Genomic DNA, 26,711 nt, shown 5'->3' with positions numbered 1-26,711 from the left:
TCCACCACGTTACGTCTTGAGGCGTGTTGTGTGATAAAACAATGTTCAGTGTTTCCATCCACCGTTTACAGTTAAAACATTTGATTTGAAGTTAAATTCCAATCAATTTTCCATCAGATATATCAGTCCATGATAGAGCTATGATGCATCACCGTCTCTGAGCTGCTGTTCCCTTGTTTGTATATATTTTTATTCGAAACACAGCGTAGATATGATACAGAATATGTTTTAAAAGAAAGAAAATACTTGTTTGACATTTTAATAATTTGATTTATTATAATAATAGATTTTCCAATTGTCCCCGGGCGTTTAGTTTGGTGCGGTTGCCTCTGTTAGGAAGTGTTGATGGAGAATCGTCTGTCTGCAGCGATCGGTGACGAGCGTCTTCTCCATCACTGAGGCCGACGTGAAAACATCTTGATGCATAGTCAACAGTCCAGTGCATTAAAAATACATATGAAGCAACAACCAATGTGATAAGATTAGATTCAACACACAAGACAATTCAACATGTTAAGGGGACATGCACAATAATGAGTTGGTGTGAAATTCAGTATGGTATAGGTCAATTTGTTAACTTTTTCCAAAATTCAAAATTCATTTTTTAAATTGCATGTGTCTTGTCAAACTGTCTGTCAGAAAGTCAGAAATGTCGCCAAACGTGATTTGTACCAGTCCAGTGGAGCGTGTTGCTCTCTCTCCTCCGTGTGAACCTGTGACTCGCCTGCTTGAAAGGGAGAATATGAACATATTGTTCAAAAATAATTTGTCACAGACTCTAAAAAAAGGAATAAATTGGATTTTACAGGCGCAAAGATGTGAGAAAACGATGCATCCCGTGTTTGTCCCAAATTGTCTCTAGTGCACACTAGTGGGTTTTTTTTTTAAATCAGGGCGATCACTTTATGAATGAATCGGTGAATGAGAGAGCGGCTGTTGCGTTGATTTGCTCAGTCTGTGTGGAGCTTAAAGAGCCGGGTGATAACTTGTCAACAACAAAGTTAAACCCAAATTAAATTATATTGTATTATGTACGTGGATGTTTTGCCTCCGAATTCAACGTTTCAAAATTTCAGTAGCTGATTTTCACTTTTGTTTTTCAAAGTTCACAAAATCATAGTCCCCATTTTTTTTTTTTCCGTTGAAAAATTCAAATCATATATAACATTTGAGTTCCTCAAATTCAACAGGCCAAATTCAGATCCCTAAATTTGGTAATAAATAAAATAAATAATTCAGATGCAATATCCGGTACACCGAGGATAAGGAATCGATTCTGTGTGAACTCGAACTGACATCCAGCCAATCAAGTAACTGCTTGAAATTACAGGCCACAGCGGTTTGGTTGGATGGATGATCACTGATTTTAGACATTTTTCCGGATCAATAACTTAAAAACAAAACATTGTTCAAACACAAGTGCAGCCTCCTCCCGATCGGAGTGAGGTACACAATGAGCTACAGTTTCACACAAAAAACTTCAGTTCTTCAAATGTGATGGTTCAAATTCAGGCCCCAAAAAAATTCACGTACATAATTTCAATGCTGCATTGGATGTGAAGAGTTTGAACGCAGTGAATCAGGTTGTTGTTGTTGTGTTGTCCTCCTCTCCTCAGCTGCTCTGTTGACCTGACCTCGTCGACTCACCGCTGACATTTGTTCAGCAAACATTAGTCCACGGGTGATATTTATACAGGCCAAAAATAATGATAAGGCTGAGGCACAATGGTATGTACACCTGTGTGTGTGTGTGTGTGTGTGTGTGTGTGTGTGTGTGTGTGTGTGTGTGTGTGTGTGTGTGTGTGTGTGTGTGTGTGTGTGTGTGTGTGTGTGTGTGTGTGTGTGTGTGTGTGTGTGTGTGTGTGTGTGTGTGTGTGTGTGTGTGTGTGTGTGTGTGTGTCATAAAGACACAATCGACCTGGCAGCCATTTCAGAAACTTACTGTCAAACTCTGCCTCTGTCAGAAAGAACCCTGCCCTGAGGGTTAGTTGGTAGTTTATCACTCAGAAGAATGTCTCAAAAAATTATTTACACACAAGTCTTTGGAAAAGATCGGTCATCTGTCATAAAAACACAATTAACTTAGATTCCGGTCAGATCAGCAGGCACAGATGGAAACTGTTAGTTATCCATTCAATCAGACAGGTGCTTATTTCTATGTAAGTCATAACTAACTAGACTAATAACACATTTTCATGCATATGGGGACAGAAATGCAGCCCTAATATGGAGTTAGCATACTTAAAAAAACTTGCTAAAATCCTATCAACTCACGTTATGCAAGTGTCTGTATGCAAGTGTCTGTCCACGAGTCTGTTTGTGTCCCTGATCTCTGCCCGCGTGTTCGAAAATGACTGAAAATTGAGACGAGGGAGGTTAAAGAACAAATGTTCCATAACTTAAAGAATTTCATTTGATTTGATGTTTTTTTTTCTCCCACTCTATCTCTCTCTCTCCAAACTATTTCACGCATGGCAAAACACTGTAAATCCATAACCAAACACATAAACAGGCAGAGAAGATTGATGCATTATGAATAAATCATCTGGGTGCGGAAACTCAATATTAACTCTGCGTTGCCTGGAGGTTCCGTCTCGATGTCTGAGGAAACTAACTGGGAGGCGAGCGGCGTCGGTAAATACTTATCTCTTTGGGAACTTAATCACCAAAACAAATGATGATTGTGGTGATTCAGCTGCGATGATTCTTCATTACTGTTGTTTTTTTGTTCAGGCACTTCTGTATTAGCTTCATTTTCCGGAAACCGTTGACCACGTGAATTTTTTTTTACACAGTCTATGGTCCAAACAAACAAAAAACTGTTGGATTTTAATAATAGCCTGTGACCTTTCCTCTAGCGCTACCAGGTGAAACTTTACAATTTAGCCCAATTATTAACAGTAAAATTAATTACCAACCCTCAACATTTTCTATTAAGGGGTTGTGATTAAAATTCGCTGGCTGATTTTTAAAGTTCTCCAAATCAAATGAGATTTGTCAAACAGATGCTGACTTTTGTCAGGAAATGTTAATTTTTTCTTTGACATTTTTGTCGTCCAGTAAATGTACACGTACAACCAGGTGGATACAACTCTACATGTAGATCACCAGAAAGACACCAACCATCAATACCGTGGAACTGCTCATATCGATCCCTCTGCGAACTGCACAGGGGACCGAGAGAGACGGGGATGCGGAATCCGGATTGGGAATATGCGAAATGCCTATTAGACGTCGTAACGTCGGAGCTTATGAACAATCTCTGCCCATCTCTCCCAGTACAAGGAGGCGTGTTGAAGAAGCAGCGAAGATGCAACGCAGCTCGAAGAGGAGGAGGAGGAGGAGGAAGTTGACATTGACCGAAGATGACAGCTAATAGCGTGAGGACCTGTCGGTGGCAGCGAGTGCGTCTGAATAACCAGGTGCTGCGGTTTGAGTTTCCGCCTGGTTAAACAGTGGAATAATTGGTCAAGTTAGCCAGTAATTAGAGCGGCTTCACCGCGCTGCGTCTCAGAGCTGCGGCTACGGTTCCTCCATGCTAATTGGGCTATTTATACTGAGACACATTGACCCGCCTCGCTGGCTTCCTTTCCAATTTCAGCACTTGTTTATTTATTTTTTTCAGTGTACTCGGGACACAGAGCCGCACTGGCCGCCCTCCTCCTCCTCCTCACCCTCATCCTCCTCATCCTCCTCCTCCTCCTCCTCCTCCTCCTCCTCACCCTCATCCTCCTCATCCTCCTCATCCTCCTCCTCCTCCTCCATCACCTCCTCCTCTTCCAAAGCCATTTTTCATTCCAACTTGGGCTCACTCTCTCTCTCTCTCTCTCTCTCTCTCTCTCTCTCTCTCTCTCTGCCTTTTCTGTGTGGTTAATCAGTCGTTCTGGAATGCCACAGCGTCTCTTCTCGTTACTCATGAGAATTTGTTCATGAGCATTCCTCGGAGAATACGTGGAGATGGATGCGTGTCAGTCAGCCGAGCCTGCATCTTTTCTGGAGTGTGATTAATAGAGCCAGCTGTGGAAAAATCAGACTGTGACACACACACTCACACGTTAATACACAAGCATAAATATTAACATTGCTCATACTATATAATAATTTCCCATAGACTTTTTACCACTACACAAAGTCTGGACCAAGGTCCGACCCAACGCTCGTGTTTTTGTTACATTGTATATATTTGATCCGGTTCGTTTTAATTTTCACGTGGCCATTTCATGAGCGCACTACAGAACGTTACATGACAATCCTACGACTCCTGTCGTCATCTCCTACGTGGGCTGAGTTTCCCTGTACTTGACTCTGATTGGTTTGTAGACGGGTGTGCGTGTGACGTCAGTGGGTTGTCAATTTGGCGGGAAGACTTTCACCAGATCCTCTCTCTCTTCTAAGAAAACAAGTTCTACATGTTGGCAATTTTATGCGTTTTTTCAAGTTTGACCTTTTATAGTTTCATCGGACCAAATTGCAGTGAAATATTTTGTGTCCTCTCCCCTGGTGCGACCGCGACTCACTTATTTTCATGATCTTTTTCTTCTTCTGCAATAGCTGGCTGCCTCAACTGCCTGTAATTGGTCCGAAAGTCCGAACCATCCCAAAAAATTGTTTTCACAATTCTAACGAAAGGTTCAGTTTGATTCGGACCGAGACCACCGCTTTTGGGTCGAACCAAATTTTGGTCCGTTGGTCCGAGGAAACTTTCACACCTGCAATTTGAGTTCAGACCAAACTGAAAAGTCCGAAGCGTCCTTACATAACCTAAACCACTACTAATTCTAGTTGCCACAGTGACACAGGTTCTCAAGGGACAGTGTATTCAGACTGAAGTCCCCAATGGGATGTAGACACACACACACACACACACACACACACACACACACACACACACACACACACACACACACACACACACACACACACACACACACACAGTTCCGTGCCTGTAACGTCTCTTCCAGAAATGAGTTGCTGCTCACGAGAGAACATCTCCAACTGTAGCTCTCGCTCGCTCGCTCACACCTCTATCCCTCTTTGTGTCCTCTTTCTCTCTCTCTCTCTATTCTGTCCGTCCGTCACTTGGTATCTCTAGCATCTGTATCCTCTCAGCCTTTTTATTATCCCTATATCTTCCCCTTTTCTCACTCTCCTCCCCTGTTTTATTATCTCTCTCCCTCTCTCTGTCTGTCTCCTGCGGGCGAACCCTCAAACCTCCATCAGGAGCAAACAAGGTTCCTTGACATTCAATTTCCTGCTTGCCATGCGCTTCTCTATTGTACGCGCGTCTCCTCCTTTTCTGGGGCTGTTTTCTGTGCGAGGTGAATAGGTGGATGGATGGATGTGGCAACGGGCGAATGGGCGGGCAGAACTCTGGATGGGGAGGGATGAAGGGGGGGTTTGATCTGGGTGTCGGCCTCCTCGGCTCGAGCTTAAACTGCAAGGTCAGTTTGCAAGGATGCTGTAGGAGGTATCGGCCCTTTGAGTTTGGATGTTTGGAATCTGACAGTCATAATTGCTCAGTGTGAGTGTTTGATATTATTATATTATTATAATGACATTTTCTTTTTAAGAATGTACTGCAGTGTTAAAAGATCTTTAAATGTAATTTTGTCTTTTTTATTGTGTTAATTTAATTATGTGTGAAATTGTCACAGCAAGATTTTTACTGTTCTATTTTTGACAAACGTCTTCATTGGCGACGTAGAGCCGCGAGACTGACCGATTACTTTGTCTCATCTGTACCAAAAACATTTTTTGGTTACGTTAATGGCGTCAGCTTAACTTGATCAGGATGAAAAAGTTTGGTTCGTCAGAGCTTTGTTTTTCAATCTGCAGTACGTTTGGTTTATTGAACTCAAAATGAGGTTGAGCCAACAAGTGTTGAATTACATTGACCCGAGTTGTTGGACAGTTTTTTTTTTCAGCCTGGGCTGCACAGTATCGGTAACAATAACTTCATCTGAACACAGTTCAGCGTATCAAGGTTGTAAAAAGTGGTGAGTGGTTGAAGTGGATCCACATCTGCAACACTGGTTTGCAATATATTTAATTTTTTGTCCAGGGAGACAAACTGTGTGACTCATCTCAGACACATTTATAAAGAAAAAAGGAAACGTGGCAAACTGACATTGTTATCTTCCAATACATCCATGAAAAAGAAGTATTTTCTGTAAAATTTGAACCCAAAACAAAAGAATGCTGTTGTTGACTTCTGAAATGGATTCACTTGTAAACTAGACCAGTGAACACAACTCTCTCCCTTTTTATTGGGTTTCGTCATGTCTGTTTGATTAGCTGTCATGAACACTTTTGACGAGGAAAAAGTCTTGAGTGGTTAATTGCTACAACAGATTCATATTTTCTAAGCCTGAGCCACATTAAATTCTCATTTAGGCCAAAAACAATAAGTTCCGTTTTGGCTGGAACACCAGAAACTCTTTAACACGGATGCTCATTGTTATTTCAGTTGATTTTCTGTCTATCTTGGAAGATTTAATACTCACTTTATTTAACATTCACTATTTTCATACATTGTTAATGGCTGAATTAATAGAACTTTACATCAGAAACCTTGATTTCTCAGAACTTTACCCTCTGTGCCTCAATACTCTGTCGATGTACTTCAATAATCTATCGCTCTATCTGAGTCAGTGTTTGCTTTTATTACAAATTGCAGCTATAACTAACCTGTCGATTGACCACAACTCTGTTCTCAAACAGGCTGCAGCTGAGTCATTTACTTGTTATGATTTAATGGCACAGCACGCAGGGACATAACTGCAAGTCAGTCAGGGCAGTCAGAGAGTGCTTCGTAATTAGTGTGTGCGTGCGTGCGTGCGTGCGTGCGTGCGTGCGTGCGTGCGTGCGTGCGTGCTTGCAATGAGGCCTGTTGAGAGATAAATGAGTCTGGTTGACATTGTCTGGAACAGGTGGTGAAGTCAGCGGGGAAGACATACAGACAACTCTCATGCACACACACACACACGCACACACACTCGAGAGTGTAGCCGGTCTGATTGGATAAAGAGGGAAGAATAGGGTTGTCTTTGAATAGCCCCCGTATTGATTACCGAGGCAGAGAAGACACATTAATCATTCACAGCATGTTTTGATTGACTGATTTTTTTTTTCCTTTTTTTATTTTTTTATTTATGAACATTGCATGCTATTTATTAGCCTCCGTGTGAACCAGTGAGTGTGTTAAAAGGAACAGTTCGCACTAGAATTATGACCTTGCGTGTTAAAAAAAAAAAGATTACAACATGCAGACCAGCTGAACTACGTGTGTGTGTGTGTGTGTGTGTTTCCAGCTGAGCGTGGTGCAGGACTTCCTGGGCCATGACACGATGGGCGCGGTGACGTTTTCTGACTGCCGTCCGGCCGAAGAGCTCAGGGGTTTGTGGGACAGTTCAAGATTCACCAACTGTTCCCTGGAGTTCCAGGCGCACAAAGCCATCCTGACAGGTAAGGACGTACTTTTCCTTTGTCACATCTTGTAAAATGGGATGGAGACAATCTTTTTACTTAGGTACAAACCCCCCCCCCCCCCCCCCCGACATGCTTCCTGTTTTCTGACGTCTTTGAAATTACCGACATTGACCGTTTCCCACTTCCTTCGTTGGAAGTTCAGTTCACCATATGTTCGAGGGGTCTGTGCTCTGACCTTGGTAGCTATGGCAACCCATAGCTACCAAGGTAGCTATGTCGGCGTCTTCGCAGCAATGCTATAGAAACAGACATTGACACTGTTACCTATAATAAGTGAACATCTTAAATTCTATCGCAAAGAAAAACAACAACATTTTTCTAGATGAAACTGAATTTCTTGAATTGATGTGGATGAGGATTTTTTGCTATTTGACTTATAGATGTATTGACACGTATACAAACATTGGGTGTTGTGAACTGCAGGGCTGCTGTGCTAACGGCTAATGTGCAGTGAATAATGATAAAAAAGAAAAAATCAGAAAACGAAATGTATTTCTTTTCCAATATCCAAGTATAAAAATGTATCTGTTCATATGTATGCCCAAACTGTAATGTACATAATAACAGTGCTTTAGTTGTAGCACTCAATCTCTTCCTGTGTGGGAGAGTTTGTAATTATTCATGGTGCAGTTTGTCATTATCATCCTTGCGTTTAATTTCAAAAGCGTTTGTTTCATAGTCTAAAAACGCCTTTTTCAAGTGCTGCTCTGCTGTGAATTTAAATTCCGGGGGAAATACTAATACAAATCTTTAATTTTAATGAATACCAGCGGCTGCCATGGGGATGGTTACATTTGAATACATTGAATATCCAGAAAGAAATCAGCTATTGGCTCCTTGTGTCTTTTTTTGGGGGGGGGTAGGTTTTCAGGAATCTATATTGATAAAAAAAAAAGATTACTTCATCATGAATATATCTATATATATAAATCTATATTCAAAAATATAGTAGATATTGGTACTTTTATGACAGCAGCATCAGATTGTGAAAAGTTTGAGGGAACTGGTGAACTGTGAGTCTCTGTGGAGGAGAAGGAGAGGCTGTTCATTATTGGATTTGTTGAAGTGTGTGTGTGTGTGTGTGTGTGTGTGTGTGTGTGTGTGTGTGTGTGTGTGTGTGTGTGTGTGTGTGTGTGTGTGTGTGTGTGTGTGTGTGTGTGTGTGTGTGTGTGTGTGTGTGTGTGTGTGTGTGTGTGTGTGTGTGTGTGTGTGTGTGTGGACCTATTTTAATTATGTGCTGCTGTGGTTTGGGGACCCCCCCCCCCCCTCCCTCCCTCTCACACACACACACACACAAACCCTCCTCTCTCTCTCTCTGCTCTGCTCGGTCCAGAAGTCGTCCCTCCTCCTCGTTATTCCCCCTCTCGGGCCGCTTCCCGTCACAACCCTCCCGGCCGTTAAATCGCCGTGGAGACGGACAGAGGGGGGATCAGACGAAGGATGGAGAGCAACTCAAATTGGCTTCATTCCTCTAGACCGAACAAAGGTGCGACATTCCCGCCTTTTGAACAGGCCGTGTGAAAGGGGCTCGTGTCTCTCTCTCTCCTCAGCTCCGTCCCTTTGTTGCTGCAGTATGAGCTCACCAGTACTGAGCTGCACCAGAAAGACAGACTCCTTGTCCCCACAGTCCAACTGGACCTGGGCATTCAGGATATTAAGTATGAACACTGTCTCTCTCTAAACTCACCTCAGGAACGACGACACAAACGTTTGCTGACGTTATTTGAAAGAAGAGTTGGTACCAACATTATGTTTCTTACTAAATGACTTGTCTTGCATTACATGCCCAAAATGAAAAGAGTTTATCTCTGCAACTACAAGATATATAGAAAAAATGTTGGTATCTATATGAAAGGTAACACTTGAGTGTATGAGTATAGATGTTACTGGGTCAGAGTAAATGAAGATAGAACACCATATGCTGCCTCAGCACAGACGTTGTTTTACTCGGGGTTAAAGGTTATAAATAAATAAAATAAAAAGATTTCATTATTGCCTGAAAAAAAAAAGAAGAGATTTATATTTTCTGAAACAACTCTCTCTTTAACTGTTTTCACAAATCGACTGTCCCTCACCTCCCCTGTAAACCAGACGGACATTGTTAGCCCCTCCCCCCTCTCTCAAATATACAATCATGAAATAAACGTTGGGGGCTTTCTCACCAAAATATATTTGAACAGTTGATGATGCGTGTTTTTGATTTTCATAGGCCCCTTAAAAGTAAAGTAAAAGACACACAGAGGTTTAAACTTGTGTTTCCCTCCTGACCTTTGGCATCATTCTGACCCTGAGACACTCTATCGCTTAAACACACATTATAAAAAGAACGTGATGTTGTTTATCTAGATGAAGATTTTAGATGCTACAGCAGCAGCTGACATTTCCGTCACTATGCTCCATTGTGAACTTCCTCACTCACTTAATGACTCGCGCCGCGTTTTGCTTTTGTAGTCATCACTATAACACGTATTTGTGGCTTTGTGCAGACTTGATGGACGACACACACACGCCAGTGTTTCCAGATGAGTAATTAATTAAATCTGTGGCTCGCTCCGCAGCTAATAACTGATTATTAAGTTCTTGAATGAATTAGCATATACCACTGACTTTGACGTGTACTTAATAACGTGTTAAACATTTGTTAAATTTTAATCACTAGCTAATTAGGCACATATTAGAAAACGGGGGGTTATAAAAGTGGTAGCCGGTGAGCACATCATCAAAAAGAAAAGTCAACCATATCAAAGGAAGGCGGCGCTGCGTGATATGCGGTTCTTCGTCAAAGGTCGAGCTCAAACCTCCTTCCTCCGCTGGTAAACAAAAATCAACTTCAGCCTCAGCTCCGTCTTTGAGATGCAGCCGCAGCCTGTTGCCGAGACTAACCACCATCTTCATCAGATGAAGCAGAACCACGGATACGAGACGCATCACACAGCAGTGACTTCCAGGAACAGACGTGGGACTGATTTACGGAATCCGAAGCGCAGCGGATTGGATCACGCACCAGTCGCTCTTTGCTGGAGATGAAACGTGACCTCTCCAGCTCGGGGGGGTCACGTCGGTGATAATTAGAGAGAAAACACGCTGTGAGGCAAAGTTATCGATCACTTCATCTTTTGCAGCGTGGCAAAACACAAAATACGAGAATCATTTATCCCTCTCTGTTTTGTCAGGCGGTGCCCAAGAGCTGGGTGAGAAGTGAATTATAAAATAATTTCAAACACTCTCTCTTCCGCATTTAGTCTTCACATTAACTCATTAACTATGTTTCCATCTAAATGTAAAAAGCAAAGTGCGTGCCGTCACTTGTCCCGGAATTTAAAACAGCTGACCAGTCATGTGGGATGAACGTTCGCTACGTCAGAACTTATTCGGCAAAGTTGTTTCCATCTCACGTTTTGCGCATCAACTCTTTTTCGCAAAAAAACACCTCGAGCGAGCGTATGAACTTGATGGAAACATCGCTAGTTTCAGTAAATGGAAGCATAGGCTGAACTGTCTTTGCCTCGAGAGGATTCGTAGACTGCGGCGAACAGTGTTCGATTCGCAGGGACATGAACAGCTGAGTGAAAATCACTGAAAACATATTGTATGTATTTATTGACGAAATGAATCCTCATCAGTTTTCGTCCATGTTGAAAACAGAGTGGCAGCAGGTGACCATGTTCTCAAAAAGGCGAGACGGACCTTAATTAAAAGCATAACGCTTCAAATAAGCTGCAGTGGAGTCCGTCTCTCAGCATTTAAAACCTGCTAAACAAACCCGAGTGGTCGCCGTGAGTGCGAGGGAAGCCGCCGTCACCGCTGTCAATCATCCCCCCCTCGCTCGGCTCCGGCCCCGTAGGCGGCGGCAGACCGTTAACGCACATCAGAGACCTCGCCGTGTTTCCACATTACACACAATAACAAACACCCCTCTCTCTCTCTCTCTCTCTCTCTCTCTCTCTCTCCGTCGTCTTTTGTTTCTCTCCCTCTGTGTCTCCGCCCGCCCGCCGGCGTTCAGTGCCATGTTGGAGCACGAGACGGAGGAGAGCGAGGATGTGAGGCGAGCGCTTTCGTCCATTCCTTCGTTTCCGTTGCAGTGGCGAGTCGGACGTCTCAAAAATGAATCTTTCTCTCTGTTGCGTCAGCAAGTGCTCGTCGGCACGTGTTCCGTCACGCCCTGTTGACTGCAGCTCTGCAATCTGGTGTCCTTAAAATACAATAAAAACACACTATCTGCACCATTTTAATGTGATTCCTGGAGACAAAATGAAACTGGTCCACGGAAATTTAGTCACATTCAGCTCAGTTGTCATTTCAGTGTCTCCAGGATGAAATCTAAGGAGGAAGGAGGACAGTTTAGATGATTAAGAGCATGACGAGGAGAATATGGGTCAAGAATCTGTGGATTTTATATCGCAAGGGTCTTTGTAAATCAAGTTCTGACCTTTTGAGGCAAAGGACGGACGGAGATGACAAAATGGCAGAAGCAGTTGTCGCCTGTTACCTATGTTGGACCATTCCACTGTTATTTAACTCTCCTGTCTCATGAGTCTGAACTGCTCCGTCAAAAGAGGAGTGGTTTGAATAGGCAGTTATGAGAGTAGATATGACGTACATCTCATTGAATTAAACGTTGGAATTGGCAGTTAACTCGTAAGCTTGCTACTATACTGTATCTCTGATAATAGATAGTAATGAGGAAACTTACTGGCTTGAAACTATCTGAAAAAAAAGTATTATTAGAAAAAGCTAAACCTTTAAGAATTGAAATGAACAAACTCAAATTTAAGTACAAAAGCAACCAAAAGATATTTTGTCTCCGAGCAGCGGCTGATTTTCACTTGATAGAGAACTGGTTTCATCCCTTGTGTGCACTTTACTATCTGAGTTCATTTGCTCTAATTGTTGAGTGCTGTCGCATTAAAATGTTCGTATAATAATTTAAGTTATGCTCTTTGAAACCAGCATTTGAAAACTCTGTAAGTCAGTTGATGTTAAAGATGCATGAAGTTTGGGTCCGTTTTACAGTTGCATGCATGTGACCACATACTTTTCTTTTATACTGTTTGTCTTCTGTGATGTCATTATGCATGTTTTGTTTTTTGGGATTTTTTTCCCCACGTGTATGTGCACGTGTGCGATGCAGATATGTTCACGTGATGGGAGGTGGTGAGATTGAACCTCGGTGGCGTCAGTGGAATATTGATGCCCGTGCGGCTCGAATGGGGGAAATTATGAAGCATAGAGCCAGGAAATGCATCTTAATTGCTGTTTAAGTGGGCGTCTTCATCAGAACGAAACGAGGGAGGGGGGCGGGCGGGCGGGCGGGCGGGCCGCGTCCCAGTGGGACTTAGAGAAACCAGATAGATGGGTTAATGCTTCCTTCTGCAGCACTGATGATACTTTTATAGTATCTGTGCAGCACCTCTGAATAGAGGGAGAGACAAATGACAGCTCTGTGGATAGAGACACAGTAACTACACAAGTCCTGTCTGTTTACGAGACGCTGTTGAAAGCTCACCTTGGCAAATAGTGAGCCATGTCCTGACAGTTTTTCTCACGTGGCCTATTTCCCCTTTTTTTTCCCACATTTAGCCGACGGGTTTGTCCAAAGAAAATTACAATAAGTGGATTCAACCATGAAGATGTTACCCCAAAAAGTGCAAGAATCAAGGTCTTCAATTTCGATTTGTGTTGTTCTCCATCTGTTTTAATGATTCATGGACTAAGGTGCAGTCTGCACAGGTGAGTTTTCAGTCTGCGTAGGACAGGTTTGAAGGGTTTCTGCTGTCCTGATGTCAATGGGGAGCTCGTTCCACCATTGACATCAGGTCACAGCAAACAGACGGGGTTCAGTTGAGTGGACGGGCTGGGGTGTTAATGTTTGACAATGTTCTGGATGTAGAAAAGGGCCTGAGAGCACGGTAGGCGAGTGCCAGTGCCTTCAAATCAGATTTGAGCCGGTACTGAGGAGCGGTGTAGTGTGGGAGAACTTTGGTAGGTGGTAGACCAACCGGCAGACCATGCGGCTTGGAGGGAGTTGCAGTAGTTCCAGACGTGAGATGGCAAGAACCTGCACCAAATACCTGCGTCGCCTTCTCTGTGAGGGGCGGACGTATCCTCCCGATTTTGTGGAGCATGAATCTGCAGGACAGCTGTTGGTCCCGTGTCACACCCAGGTTCCTCGCAGTCTGAGCTGGAGGCACCACGGAGGTTTCTCAATGGTGACGGAGAGGTGGACCAGACCGAGAAGCATCTCGGTCTGGTCTAGGTTGAGCTTCAGGGTCGTTTGTCGACATCCACCGACTGTGGTGAAGAACATGACTTTTCAGGAGTCCGGAGACAATTTAGAAACAGTACGTACACACACTGTGCACCATAATGAGGTGAGGAGAAGTTTCATGCCACACACGTGTGTGTGTGTGTGTGTGTGTGTGTGTGTGTGTGTGTGTGTGTGTGTGTGTGTGTGTGTGTGTGTGTGTGTGGTATCTGAATTCCTGTAAAAGGGCACGATAGCAGCCTCCGTGCTCTAAGCTGAGCAAAACAGTCACTTTGTTATTCCTCAGTAGTGTTCATGTTGCCGTCGATTCCTCACAAACGGACCAAGCTGTCGGCCCGACCCGACCCCTGCTAAAAAAGGCCCCCTTGGTCACCGTGGCGACGATAAAGCACCGTTGTAATTGGTTTAGCGCTTTGTTGTTGCCTCTCAGTGCGGCGAGGGGAAAGGGTTCAGGTTACCGTCGCTGTGCCGGCGAGCGATAAAGCCTCTACTCCGCTGGCTGCAGGCTCTTGTCAAGGAACGAAACGCTCGGGATTAATTTTCAGGGCATCAGCGTGAATGAAAGAATTAAATAAACTGCACTAGAATGGAGTTCTGCTGAAACGTGTTCAGACTGTTCAGAGAATCCTTCCGAGTACTTTTTGAAACTTGTTTTGAACCGCTGCGTGGCTGACTGTCCCCGTGTGTGTACTAAACAAGGTGAGCCAGTTCCATTTAGAATTTTTCAGGTTTTATTCGGGACACTCGCATGAAATAAAAATTCAAATCCCTACCGCTGTGTTGGCTTTTGAAGGATCGTCAAAGCGTCTTTCCCCTCTCCTCTCTTGAGGTTTTTTCATTTTGTTCAACCCCTCTGTGTATTTTCTCCGCCGTTTCCTCTCCTCTCGCTCAGAACCGTGTGGAGATAAATGACGCGGAGCCAGATGTCTTCAAAGAGACGATGTGCTTCATCTACACAGGCAAGGCCCCCAACCTGGACAAGATGGCGGATGACCTGCTGGCGGCAAATGACAAGGTACAGAGCGTGCGTGCGTGCGTGCGTGTAAGCGCGGCGTCACTTTTACTCACAGGACAGTATGCATATTATTATCCGGGGAAATATACCTGTGAAAAACTAAATGTTCCTGAGCGCGGACACACTTTAGCAATCGCACGCACACAATGAGAATGAACCCTTTAACTGACCATGAGTGTATGAACCCTTTAACTGACCGTGTATACTTATATATAAATATACTCTATTATTCCATTTATACTCTATTGGTCTAAACTCTTGTTTTGCTCCCCTGCTCGTCTCTTCCCTCTCCCTCCACTGGTTCCCAGTATTTCTCGGAGCTTATTGCCCCTCGTTGTATTAATAGCTTCCCGCTGCTCGAGTTGTATTTCTCCCAACTTTTATTTGCTCGCAGCAGCTCTCGTCCAGTCTGTTATGACTCGAGCAGCCATTCATTCTCTCATTAAGTGAGCCTATTACTTGTCGGGGTTCTTTTTTTCTTTTTTTTCAAAGCAAGTTTTACGGCCGTAATCTTCCAGTCAAAAGATTTAACAACCAAACAACAACAAAACAACCGTCTCACATAAAAATTTCAGGAGTGCTTTTTGAATTCACTCAATGGGTTTTAACTGGCTACTTACAGGGATTCTGTATTGACCTGATGTTACCAATTTTTTTTTATGTACTAAGTCTACTTTGTGTAGTCAGGTCTAAAATTCGTAAAGGTTTTCTTTAGGACTTGAACTAAACGTCTATTTTTATCATTTTTATAATAATTAATAATCTTTTCCACAAGCAATCTGCACTTTAAACAAGAAAAAAATCCTAAGTGCTGTCATCCAATCATGCGGCTACACACCCACACTTTACTATTAATTGTAGTTTTTACCATCTTCACGTGCTCTGCTCCTTGTTTTTAGTCAATGTGTGTGTTTTTATCTTTGCACCATAGAGAAGCATTTTCTGATTCTGATGATTTTTATTCATCTAGAATCTAACTTTCCCTCCTTCTTGTGTTTTCTCTCACCCCCCCAAAAAATGTGTGGCAAAACACACACGACAAGTCATGTTTAGTGTAAGTCGAATAAAATCAACTCCTTTACATCATAAGTGTTGGTTCTAAAGTTTAAAAAAAAAATGCGGTGAAGGCGAAATTCCCCCCAGTCGTCTCCGCCCATCCCCGACAACTCATCCTGACGTGCGCATGAATACAAGAGGAGATTATTTGTACCCAGCAATTTCGAAAAACAAACTCTGCGGAAACTCCGTATGCATAACTGTCACTTCCCCTTCTCCCGGCCATATATTTCCTCATTCAATTTAGCCGCCACCACCGCTGCGGCGGAGCAATTCGCTGTTTCCGTGTCATTACACCGCGCGACAACAAGTTGTTAGTGGCAGCCTTGTTCAAGTAATTTGGTTTTTACCTGTTGTTTCTCCCCTCTATCTCTATCTCCTGCTCCCTCCCTCTCTCCCTGTGTCTGTCGTTGGCAGTACGCGCAGGAGAGGCTGACGGTGATGCGCGAGGACGCTTTGTGCGTCGGCGGAGAACGCCGCAGACGTCCTCGTCCTCGCCGACCAGCTCAAGACGCGGGCCGCGGACTTCATCAGCTAGTGAGTCACACGCCAAGTCAATCCATCTCCACAACTAGTTCCACGCGGCGCTTTTTCCGTTGAAGCAAGTCTTTGAATTCACTGGGAGCAATTTTTTTTGTTTTCCAGAGAAAATGTAAATTTAATTTCCCAGATCAAACCGTTTTCGTTGCCGTATCATATCAGGACTGTTTGGCAGTAAACCTCCTCTGCTGATGTTGATCGTGTCGCCGGCAGCCTGTTTAGGTAAGAATGGGCCTATTAGCATCAATGGCTGCTATTTATGTCCAGACGATTGATCTGGTGTTTGAAGGCCAGTCGCTCCCTAAATTGCCCGTCGCCGTCCCTCTGCTATCTGAACGCTCCGCCTCGCATCCGTCCTCCCTCTGCAGCTTTACTCCGTCTCCTGGCCTTGTTCCACGAGTCCTCCCTCCCTCCATCCCTCTTGTATCCTCTCCCTCCTCCCTTTTTTTCATCTCACCTTCCTCTCCCGCTCCTGTTCTGTGCTTAGGAGCTCATATGTTCAGTAATGCAGATTTTCTGCCCCTAATCCCCGTCATTAATTGTGGTTATGGGCGTTATGACAGTTTAATTTGCGACAGTGTTGTTGTGGTGGTTGTGGTGGGGAGGAAAATTGGCCACGGGGGGAAACTCCTGCCCTTGCAAAGCGTTATCAACCCCCCACTCCTCCCGCGGACACGATCGACAGCGACAAGAGCAACACAACAAAAATCAATTTGGAGGACGAATACAGAAAACAGATGACACGGGAGGAACCAATAATCCCCCCCCCCCTCTCCCCACCACCACCAGTAGCACCTCAACCTCTTCCCCTGACCGGTCTTTACAAGCAGCTTACAGTCATTTAGTGGAGACAATAGGAATCCTCTTCATCCCACCTCTTCTTTGTTTATTCCTCCTCTCCAGAGAGTAAAGCCGTCCAAACTCTCTTCATCCACTTTGTTTATTGAAAAGAGTTTAACTCGCTTTTTTTTAACCTAACATGAATCTTTAGGCTTCGAGTAAATCCGTAGAATGAATCTCCGGAAGTCGAGCAAACGCGACATGAGTGATTGAAGCAAGGCAGAAAAACAACACAAAAAAGTATTTGTGATAGTTTTGCTGGTTTGCCTCATCATTGCTGCAGACTGGAGGTGAGAGTTTGACCTCTTTTTAATTTACCTTCACACACACCGCTGCTCAACCTGCCCTCGCTCTCCCCCTGTCCCTCTCGCTGCACTTTCATTACTCCCCATCCACCTCCCGTGTTCTTCATTTATTTATTTACTGCTGCTGTTGTCTTCTTTCTCCCTCCACCCCCCTCGGTCCTCCTGCCTCCCCCCCCCCCACTTCCTCTCCCGCGGGGGCTGCTCCCCCCGTTGCCCTTTCGTTGGCCCGTTGCCTCACCCCCAGCGCTCTGGCCATTACTGTAAGCAGGGGTTCACATCCTCCACAGAGAGCAGGGTCAGAGGTCGTCAGCTGGAGGTCTGGAGCTGCTGTGTGGGCAGCATATTACCACACACACACACACACACACACACAAGCTGTTTTCGTTTGTGAAGAATGTCACTAAAGGCCACACAGTGGCCACACGGCCCTGCACCCCGAGGGCGTCGGGGGGGTCAGGACTGCCACAGACCCTGTGGGAGACGATGACCAAACTCGTCAGCAATTAAAGCAATAAAGACTTTTTTTTCCAGGATGGAAGAATTCGAATTAAGATTATGACTTTGTAAAATGAAAGCTGTCAGATGAACGTGGTGATACTGTAAAGTATCATCCAATTGGGGAAAAGTAGCTTATTTCTACCATATTATTAACACGTTTTTTTACCACTCAGATTTCGGATTCTCTCCAATTTTGTATATATTGTATTTTGTTTGCAACTTTTCTGGGTAATAAACATATAGTCTACATTTATTTATATTGATTGGTATGATAAATTGTAATCCTACATTAACTTTTAACTGTAAAATGATTAAAAAATACATTATTTCAATTTTCCCTCACCTTTTTCTCAAATGGTGTTAAACAGTGTAGAGCTTCACCTCCTCTGAAGACTATAAAACTATTAAAAGGAAGGAAACATAATCTTTTTGGTTGTGGTGTTCACTGATTATCGCCGTATGTAACATCTGATGGGACATAGTGGGACGTGACTTGATACGACTTAACTATGACTAAACGGTCTTGTTCATCACATCCCACATATTCACGATCTTCGACTGCTGCCCTTTTTTTATTTGTGTAAGTTGTTTTTTCCCACTCTCAGAAAATGACCTGTGGGGTTAAATGTTTGAAAATATAAACTAAATAGCCGCTCTGCCAGCTGGTATGACAAATCGTTGATGCCTCCACACAGATGGAGCCATGTAATCCCAAACTCTGGAGAAGAAACTGGTGCAGTTATTTAGTTTGTCCATTAAGATTTTGCATCTCCTCTTTCTCGCAGTCACGCCGCCGATGTGATGGAGACGTCAGGCCTGGAAGTCCATGGTGAAGTCTCACCCACACCTCGTAGCGGAGGCCTATCGCTCCCAGTGCACCTTCCTTGGACCCCAGGAGGAAATGCCTCACACAGTCCTAGTGGATCCGGAGAGAAACGGAGAGGTCCCTGAACCCACCGTGTGTCCTCCTGGACCAGCGACCTCACGGCTCCTCCCTCCACAGTCCTGCTCTCGCTGCCACAGCATCCGGAAGACCAGGACTTTGTCTGGATATGTCTGAGGGAACGACTCCGCCGGGCAGAACAGAGACCGATGCCACGGAGAAGGTACTACACATCTCTGTCGATGGGGAGGGGGGTGGATTTTTCTATAAGATCTGAACCTGGATATTTCTGGATTTCAAGCTCACATATTCCTTATATCCTTGCGTCTGGGTTATTTGGAGAGCGAGAAGAACCTTGATCTGCGAGAAATGATCTCCTGGCTCGCAATGTAAAAGTTGAGATCGATTGTCGAAGCCCAAAACTGTGCTTATGAAAAGACAAGTGAAGAGGATCAACCAGCCGGAAAGTGTTCGTACACAGTGTCTGTTCTTCTAGAACATAAACTATTCTCAGTTTGAAGGGAAGAAGAAAAAATATGAACATGTTTTAATGTTCGCTATTTAGACACGGGCCGACTGAAACTGTATCGTCTCAATCGAGACTGTGCTGGGATATAAAAATGAACTTCGCTTGAGAACGACAGACCATTTTTGTCTGTATACTTCAGCAGTCTTACTTTTTGCTCGTAGTGGAACTGCACAAGGACAATGATGACCTTCCCTCTATTTTGTCAACGTTGTCCAGGACAACAGTTTGAGCATCTTCGCAGGATTCGTCACCAGACAGAACGGGGTTTGATTAAAACACGTAGCGGATGAATAAAAATGCCATGTGGCTGCTCAGCTTTAAGTATCGTATCAAAATAAACCCATCGCGGAAACAAACCAAACTTTTTATTCACCTGTTTATCACAGTGCATTAAAAAAACAAAAACAACAACTATGTTCTGGATCCAGAACCTGTAAAATACAGATTCTTCTTCATCCTCGATGTCTTCGCTGTTTCTCATCTTGCAGTTTGGTCAGTATCTGACTCATTTCAACTTGCTGCCAGATCTCTGTGTGTGTGTGTGTGTGTGTGTGTGTGTGTGTGTGTGTGTGTGTGTGTGTGTGTGTGTGTGTGTGTGTGTGTGTGTGTGTGTGTGTGTGTGTGTGTGTGTGTGTGTGTGTGTGTGTGTGTGTGTGTGTGTGTGTGTGTGTGTGTGTGTGTGTGTGTGTGTGTGTGTGTGTGTGTGTGTGTGTGTGTGTGAATAACACATTTCTGTTTCAAGCTCAATCTGAGTCATGATCAGAGTTGAATCGCCCGTCTCCCTCGTCACATCCAGCTGTGCAGGACGCAGCGGACTCATCCCCTCGCTCGTGGCCACGGGCCCGTTTGACTTGATCTCCGCCGACATCGCTCAGGAGAACACGCATGTTGTAATCACTTCTGAGCGGGTCCGCCCTTCTTCTCTCCTCGGACAGTATTTTAACAGGGATTTCTCTGTATTGACCAAAGTTGAGGCCCAGCAGGCTTTAAAGGATCCCAAAGTCCTGAGCTCTGCAAATCGCTCCTCATCAAACAGTCGGCCGCTGATCTTTGGGGATATCCTGCCGTTGCCCTGACAATCATCAGACCGATGGAAAAGCCACTGTTCGTCACACAGAGGCTTCACGATGGAGCACACGCTTATGATTCATTCACCTCATGTATGAAAGAATATATATTTTTGTGGGCATTTTGCCTCATTAATTAGAGCGTCAACAGAAGAGAGATGGCAGGAAATGAGACACAGAGACGGGAACCACATGAAACAGGTTTCCTGAAACTGGGACATAGGAATCCAAGTTGCATCTCACTCACTGAAAAATTGTGATATACTGTTTATCAGCCTCTGCCCCGATACCAGCAGAATTATTTATCGCACACTGTCTGTCGTCAGACGGACTGAATAGCTCATAATAAAAACTTTATTATCTTTTTAACAAATATTATAATGTCACTGATGATTATCGTCCTAAAAAATTCCCTGCGCATCATGTTCAAAAAATAAATCACGTCAAAGACAATTATCCTTCCTGATGGACCATAAAGTTGTATTTTTTTAGTGCTCCCTAAAATATTATGACATTATAGTGCTGGGTGATCAATGTCACGCATACTGCATATTGATGGGTTTATTTGTGGATGTTGATATTGGGCACAGTATGACAAAATAAAAGTAATAATTGATTTGCTTGGAATCATCAATTTGGACACAACAGAATAAAATTCACAACCCAAATTGCGAATTTCGCGCCATTCGCCTCGTCAGGTACGAGAGACGAGAAAACAGTTTCTACTCGCCTTTTTTCATTGACTTTGTATGTAATCTCAACGCTAATGGGCTTCCGGGACATCGCATCGCGCAAATATTTTGCTCAAGTTCAAATATCTCTACTCTAGGGAATGACTGATTTCTTGTGACATTAACCGCACACGTTTTTGCCACCAGATCATTAAAACTGACTTGCGCAAGTAAACACGGCCCCTAGAATATTATCCGCCAGTTCTCTGTTGGACACGGATGTCCACCTTGAGAATGTCTCTGTGAAAAGGTCAAGGTGTGTGCACATGCACCTGACTGAAACAAGGCGGGCACAAGCGGCGCTCTCCGAGTCGGGCGCGCATGTCCCTGAGATAGGTAAAAGTTTTGTTAACTGGATTCGGAGGCCTCGCCATTGTGGCCCTCTTCGTATGAGCGGAAATCGGAGGCATCGGGGTGTGATGTTTCTCCCCGGCTTTGATAGTCAGCTTGTGTAGCAGCTTGCAGCCAACCTTCTGCATCTTTGTGTGTGTGTGTGTGTGTGTGTGTCCGCTGGCCTCAGATGAGACAGTCGGAGGGGGGGTGGATAGATGGAGCCATGCATGTGGAGAGGCGTCCTCAGTTGTTATGCATGCTGTATGAGTCTGTCACCCCCCTCCCTCCTCCTCCACTCGTCCTCTTGCCTCCGTCCTTCCGATCATTCACTCCTCCTTTTATGGCGGGAAGGAGAAGCGAGGTGTGGCAGGTCAATGCTGTGAAAGACGGTGACAAGCTCCGCGTCCTGTGTCAGCACCGCCGTCGCTAAAGATGAGGACGAGGAGCCGGTCCAGAGATTGATGCCTGCCGGTCGGCGAGGAGGAGGAGGCGGAGGCGGAGGCGGAGGCAGACGAGAGAGGACGAGCAGCCAGGAGGGCGAGGGCTTGGAGAGTATCGGGAAGGAGGCTCAGATTCTTCTGGTGGGTTTTTGAGTTTTGAGGCTTGAAATTTAAAACCAACGGCCACCACCTTAAGCATCTCTATGAATTTAAATATCTCACTATACTCACTATACTAAATTTTGAGTTAGGACTTCCCAAATTCTCTGGGCTTGCCCGTGCCATATATTTATATATATATATATATATATATTTTTTCTCCTCGTTGGCATCTTTTGTAGGCATCTGTTTTGCATCTGGCATTTGTTGGCATCATCACAAACAGAAATCAAACCAGGCAAATAGCTCAGTCTAGCCCCCCCCCCCCTCTAATTTCTGGGGTGGATTATATAGATTACATGACGTTCAGATGATCAGGTTACTGGAGAAAGCGGATTGTGATCTCATTAAGTCAGTGCATGTCAACACGCCGATTCATATTTCCTTTCTTATTTCTTGTAAGCAATCATCTTTACATTTAAATCGATTATCAGCACATTTTTCTCTATAAATGTTTCATAGATCATTAGTACAACATTGATAAGAGCAAATGTTTTTTATGTCATGCAATGAAATCACAACATCTAATGAGGCATTCTGTTCTTAAAAGATTTAAAATTTGTAATTGTAATGCATTCTTTAATAATGGTTAATAAGTAATGAATGAATAAGGAATACCAGCAATAAGACATCGACATTGGACAACTTTTTTGTTGCCAGGTTGTGAAAAATCTTCCCGCAGTTCTGTATCTTCCTGTACTTTTATACATTCTCATCATGATGCCAGCGTTTAAACCAACTTCTCTTCAGTGACGACTTCCAAACTCAGACTTGACAGATAACTGCGCTGGAAGATTATTAATTACTTACATTTTTTCTCTTGAATCATATAAAAAGTGAGAAACCAAGACAGTGTTATTCTAATAAGCCATCAAACTAGTTGCACCCAGTCATTATCCGTCAGTACAGCGCAGTCGAGTGCAGCATAAGTACATTATAACCTTTTGTGTGGGGATATTTGACCATATATATCCCTCATGATATCCCAAGTAATCCACTTAGATGGCATCATGTGTGACAGGTGAAGGGGAGCTCGGGGGCCTTGGGGCAGAGAAATGGAAGGGTGGAGTGACAGGGGTAACGGATGGATGGAGGGATGAAGAGTGATTGCGGGCGTCATACAGGTGGGATAGGGGCCAGACGGATTGTGAATGAGGGAGCGATGGGAGGATGGATGGCCGGAGCGCCCTCAGACATTGACGGCAGTTGAGAGATGTGTCTTCTTGTGGACTCCATTTGTCTTGTGTCTCCTTCTTCTCCGCCTTGTCCGAGCGAGTTGAATCTCAGGAAACGATTTACTCTGACGATGCGGCGGCGGTGGCGGCGCCGCCACGGCACTGTACCTGCTCCGGGGTGCTCGGAGACGCCATAACAGAAAAAGACTCCTCCATCCTGAGAGGGTTGTTTTTTTAAGGATCAGGAAATGTGCACAAACAAATCCCCAATCAACTGTTTGCTAATAACAGCGGATGTAAGAAATTAGAGGAGAATAAGGAACCAGATGTGGGAGCTGAATCACAAACACACACACACACACACACACACACACACACACACACACACACACACACACACACACACACACACACACACACAGAGAGAGAGAGACACACAGACGCAATTACGCACGTATATACGAGCCGCTAATTGCTTTGTGTGCACCAATCTGTCCTGCGAATGTTGCCGGAGCAATATTGCCAGTGCTGTGGGTGTTTGCCCGGCTCATAACCGCGGACCAACGTGACGGAGACGAGCTCATATATTAAGATAACCCCCCGAAACAGAATGGAATTGTATTTCCCCGGCGGTTCCAACGACTGCTGTGGTTGTAAACTGATAGCGGATGAGATTTGGCTTTAATGAAGCAAGACTTATTGTGCACAGCGCAACAGAGGAAGGTGCAAGTGTTTCATTATTCAAGTGTGTGTTTGTGAATGTGTGTGTGTCAATTTTTTCCCCCTCTTAACAGGGAACACGGTTGTCTGAATGTTTGCTCGCGCAGGTTGTTATTCTATCACTATTTGTCAGAGCTCTCAGGTCGGAGTGTGTCTGAGGGCTCTGATTTATTTGGACCCGAATAATCAAGTGAAAGGTTTTTCGTACTTGTCCCTGGTGTAATCCTTTCTCAAGGTTGTGTGCGTGTGTGTGTTTGTGCACCGACTGTAACAGTATCATCTTCATCTGTTTATTAGAACGTTCCCCTTTTGGCCCGGGTTTAATGAGACCTGTGGAGCCACGGGGTGATGGACTCGCACTCATCGGGACACAACGCTCGTCACGACAAGAGAGGAGGAAAGAGAGGCGGCAGGGAAAGGGTTGGATTGTGTAAAAAAAAAAAAACCTCCTTTGGTTCATTGCGATCTATTTTCAGCGATTTTAAAAGCGGTTGACATCGTTTTACTCGTGTCATTGTTCTCTCTCCCTCATGGGCATTCAGCGGCGGCGGCTGAAATTCCATCTGGAATTATTAGCTCAGTGACGTTAAGTAGCAGGGGAAATATTTTACTACCCCGTCTCCCTCTGGAGTATTAATCCTGTCCAAATAAGATGGGGGAGAGATATACTGGTATATTGGAAGGAGATATGAACGAGGAATAAACGGGGCCTGCTCCGGCGTGCGTCAGGGCCCAGAGGGAAGGAGGGAGGGTGGGACGAGTAGAGAGGAGCTTTTAAGGGCAAAATTTGGTTATACAGTAGAATGTGGGAGAAAAAAAATACAGTACGAGACAAAACCCAATAAATATGAGTGAAGCTCCACAAGGCTTTTATTCAAGGAGACCTGCTGGTTTCACTAGAGAGTGAAAGTCAGGGAGCCACCAAAGTTAATAGAATTCCGGGAACATCTGTAAATATCGAATGTCAACCCACCGTGACGACAGAGTTTCACATTTTGACCTGCGCCATCTTGTTTTATTTGCAACACAAGGATGTTGAATTGGGGGTGTGGTCTGACTGAGAGATCAACCACCTACACCTACAAACATGCACCGATTGGACGGACCAGGTGTCAGTCACGCTGTATCCACGAAAAGGTGCTTTATTTTACACTAAATTAGACCATAATTTACATAATGTACATCACACTGTACTGAAGAAGACTTGAAACTAGAGATTGAACCATAAACTCCTCAGGAAAATGTATACTGATGTTATAAATCAAGTGAGAAGTAGAATCATTTTCTCGTAGACTTCAATAGAAACAACCAGTGGAGTCGCCCTCTGCTGGTGATTCCAGAGAATACAGGCTTTCCGCATTTACTTAAATTTCTGTACAGTCTGATATTTCAGCCTGGACCAAAGTGACAGACCAGGCCGAAAGCCGAAATAGAAAACCCCCCCCCCAAAAAAAGAAAAACTTTCAGTGTAATATAATCCTATCCAGCTCCACCACCGCTAACTGCCGTGTACGGACTCGGCTGTCGCCACCGAATTCAATCAGCTCCTCCCTGACGAGGAGTCAACAAAAGTTTTACACCAGACGCCGCGTGGTTTTGCAGGGCTGCTGTGCCCGATTGCATCAGACTGTAAAAAGTTGCAGCTAATAAAACTCGAAAAAAAGAAAACATACTGCAAAACTGATGGAGCCTTAGTTTGTCCAGATAAACATTGGCGGCGGTGGCGGCAGGAGTTAAAACAACGGTGAAAAGAAAAAGCGACATCGTGTAAACCTTATTGATGACGTTGTCTGTGAGGCAGCTCTGGAGTGGGTGGGAGGGAGGAAGGAAGGGGAGCGATGCACTAAAGGGCATTACAGGAAAAAAAAGGGGAAAACACTGTTGCCCATTTGTTACCTGTGCAGGGGCAAATGAAAAGCCCTCTGTTAGCCTCGTTAGGCATGATGCACGGCCTCGACCATCAGCGCGCCGCTGATTAAAATTCACCCTCTGGAATTCGGCGGCTGGTGGAGGAGGGGTTAGCTGAGGCTGCACTCCTCCGGTGCTCCAAAAGCAAATGGCCCGAAAGGTCATGGCTCAGTGACCCTCACAAGCCATGTCTTATTTATTTAGCCCTTTATCTCGTCTGCCACTGGGAGGGAGGGACGGAGGGAGGGGACAAGATCTTCATTCAGGCTCACGCTCGCAGAGCGACAGTACACGACAATCCTAACAATATGAACTGCACTGTACTAGTTGTCTGTTGGAAACCCTTAAAATCAGGGTTGTGGTTTGATTTGATTCCACCATCGATCATATCTATCTAAGAGACACTGGAGTCTAACTATAAAGCAAGAAATCTATGTGTCCGTCTGTATCTCGGGCCCCTTCATTGTTCATTATTAAAGGAGACATATTATGCTCATATTCAGGTTCATAATTTTACTCTGGGTTATTACTTGAAAAAGGTTTACATGCTCTAATGAAGCCCAGTCTGATCTGATTGGTCAACTGCTTCCCGGGCGTGTAGGAAGTTCTCTCGCTCTCACTTTAGCCGGCTTTGTTGGGGGGGCGTGTCACACTAGCCCCTAGACATGCATGATTGCAGGTGGACGAGCTCTCAGTCAGACCACACCCCCAATCGTATGTCTGGTTGCAAAGAAACCAAGATGGCGCCGGTTAAAAATG

At 44.4% G+C, this 26,711-nt stretch overlaps 1 protein-coding gene across 1 annotated transcript in view; it reads left to right on the top strand.

Annotated features, from left to right (window-relative positions):
• LOC118288973 (speckle type BTB/POZ protein) overlaps nt 1-26,711 on the top strand; it is a 181,889-nt gene that overhangs the window by 15,464 nt on the left and 139,714 nt on the right. Inside the window, 7 exon segments of the mRNA XM_035615584.2 lie at nt 7,311-7,458; nt 11,467-11,528; nt 14,646-14,768; nt 16,242-16,285; nt 16,287-16,361; nt 18,793-18,823; nt 18,825-19,113. Of these exon segments, the coding sequence (XP_035471477.2) occupies nt 7,311-7,458; nt 11,467-11,528; nt 14,646-14,768; nt 16,242-16,285; nt 16,287-16,361; nt 18,793-18,823; nt 18,825-19,067 (726 nt within the window). The 3' untranslated portion in view covers nt 19,068-19,113.

The sequence above is a fragment of the Scophthalmus maximus genome, chromosome 17 (genome assembly GCF_022379125.1).
Source record: "Scophthalmus maximus strain ysfricsl-2021 chromosome 17, ASM2237912v1, whole genome shotgun sequence".
NCBI classification, from domain to species: Eukaryota; Metazoa; Chordata; class Actinopteri; order Pleuronectiformes; family Scophthalmidae; genus Scophthalmus; species Scophthalmus maximus.
Note: the sequence above shows the minus strand (reverse complement) of the source record. Positions and strands in the feature narration are given on the sequence as shown.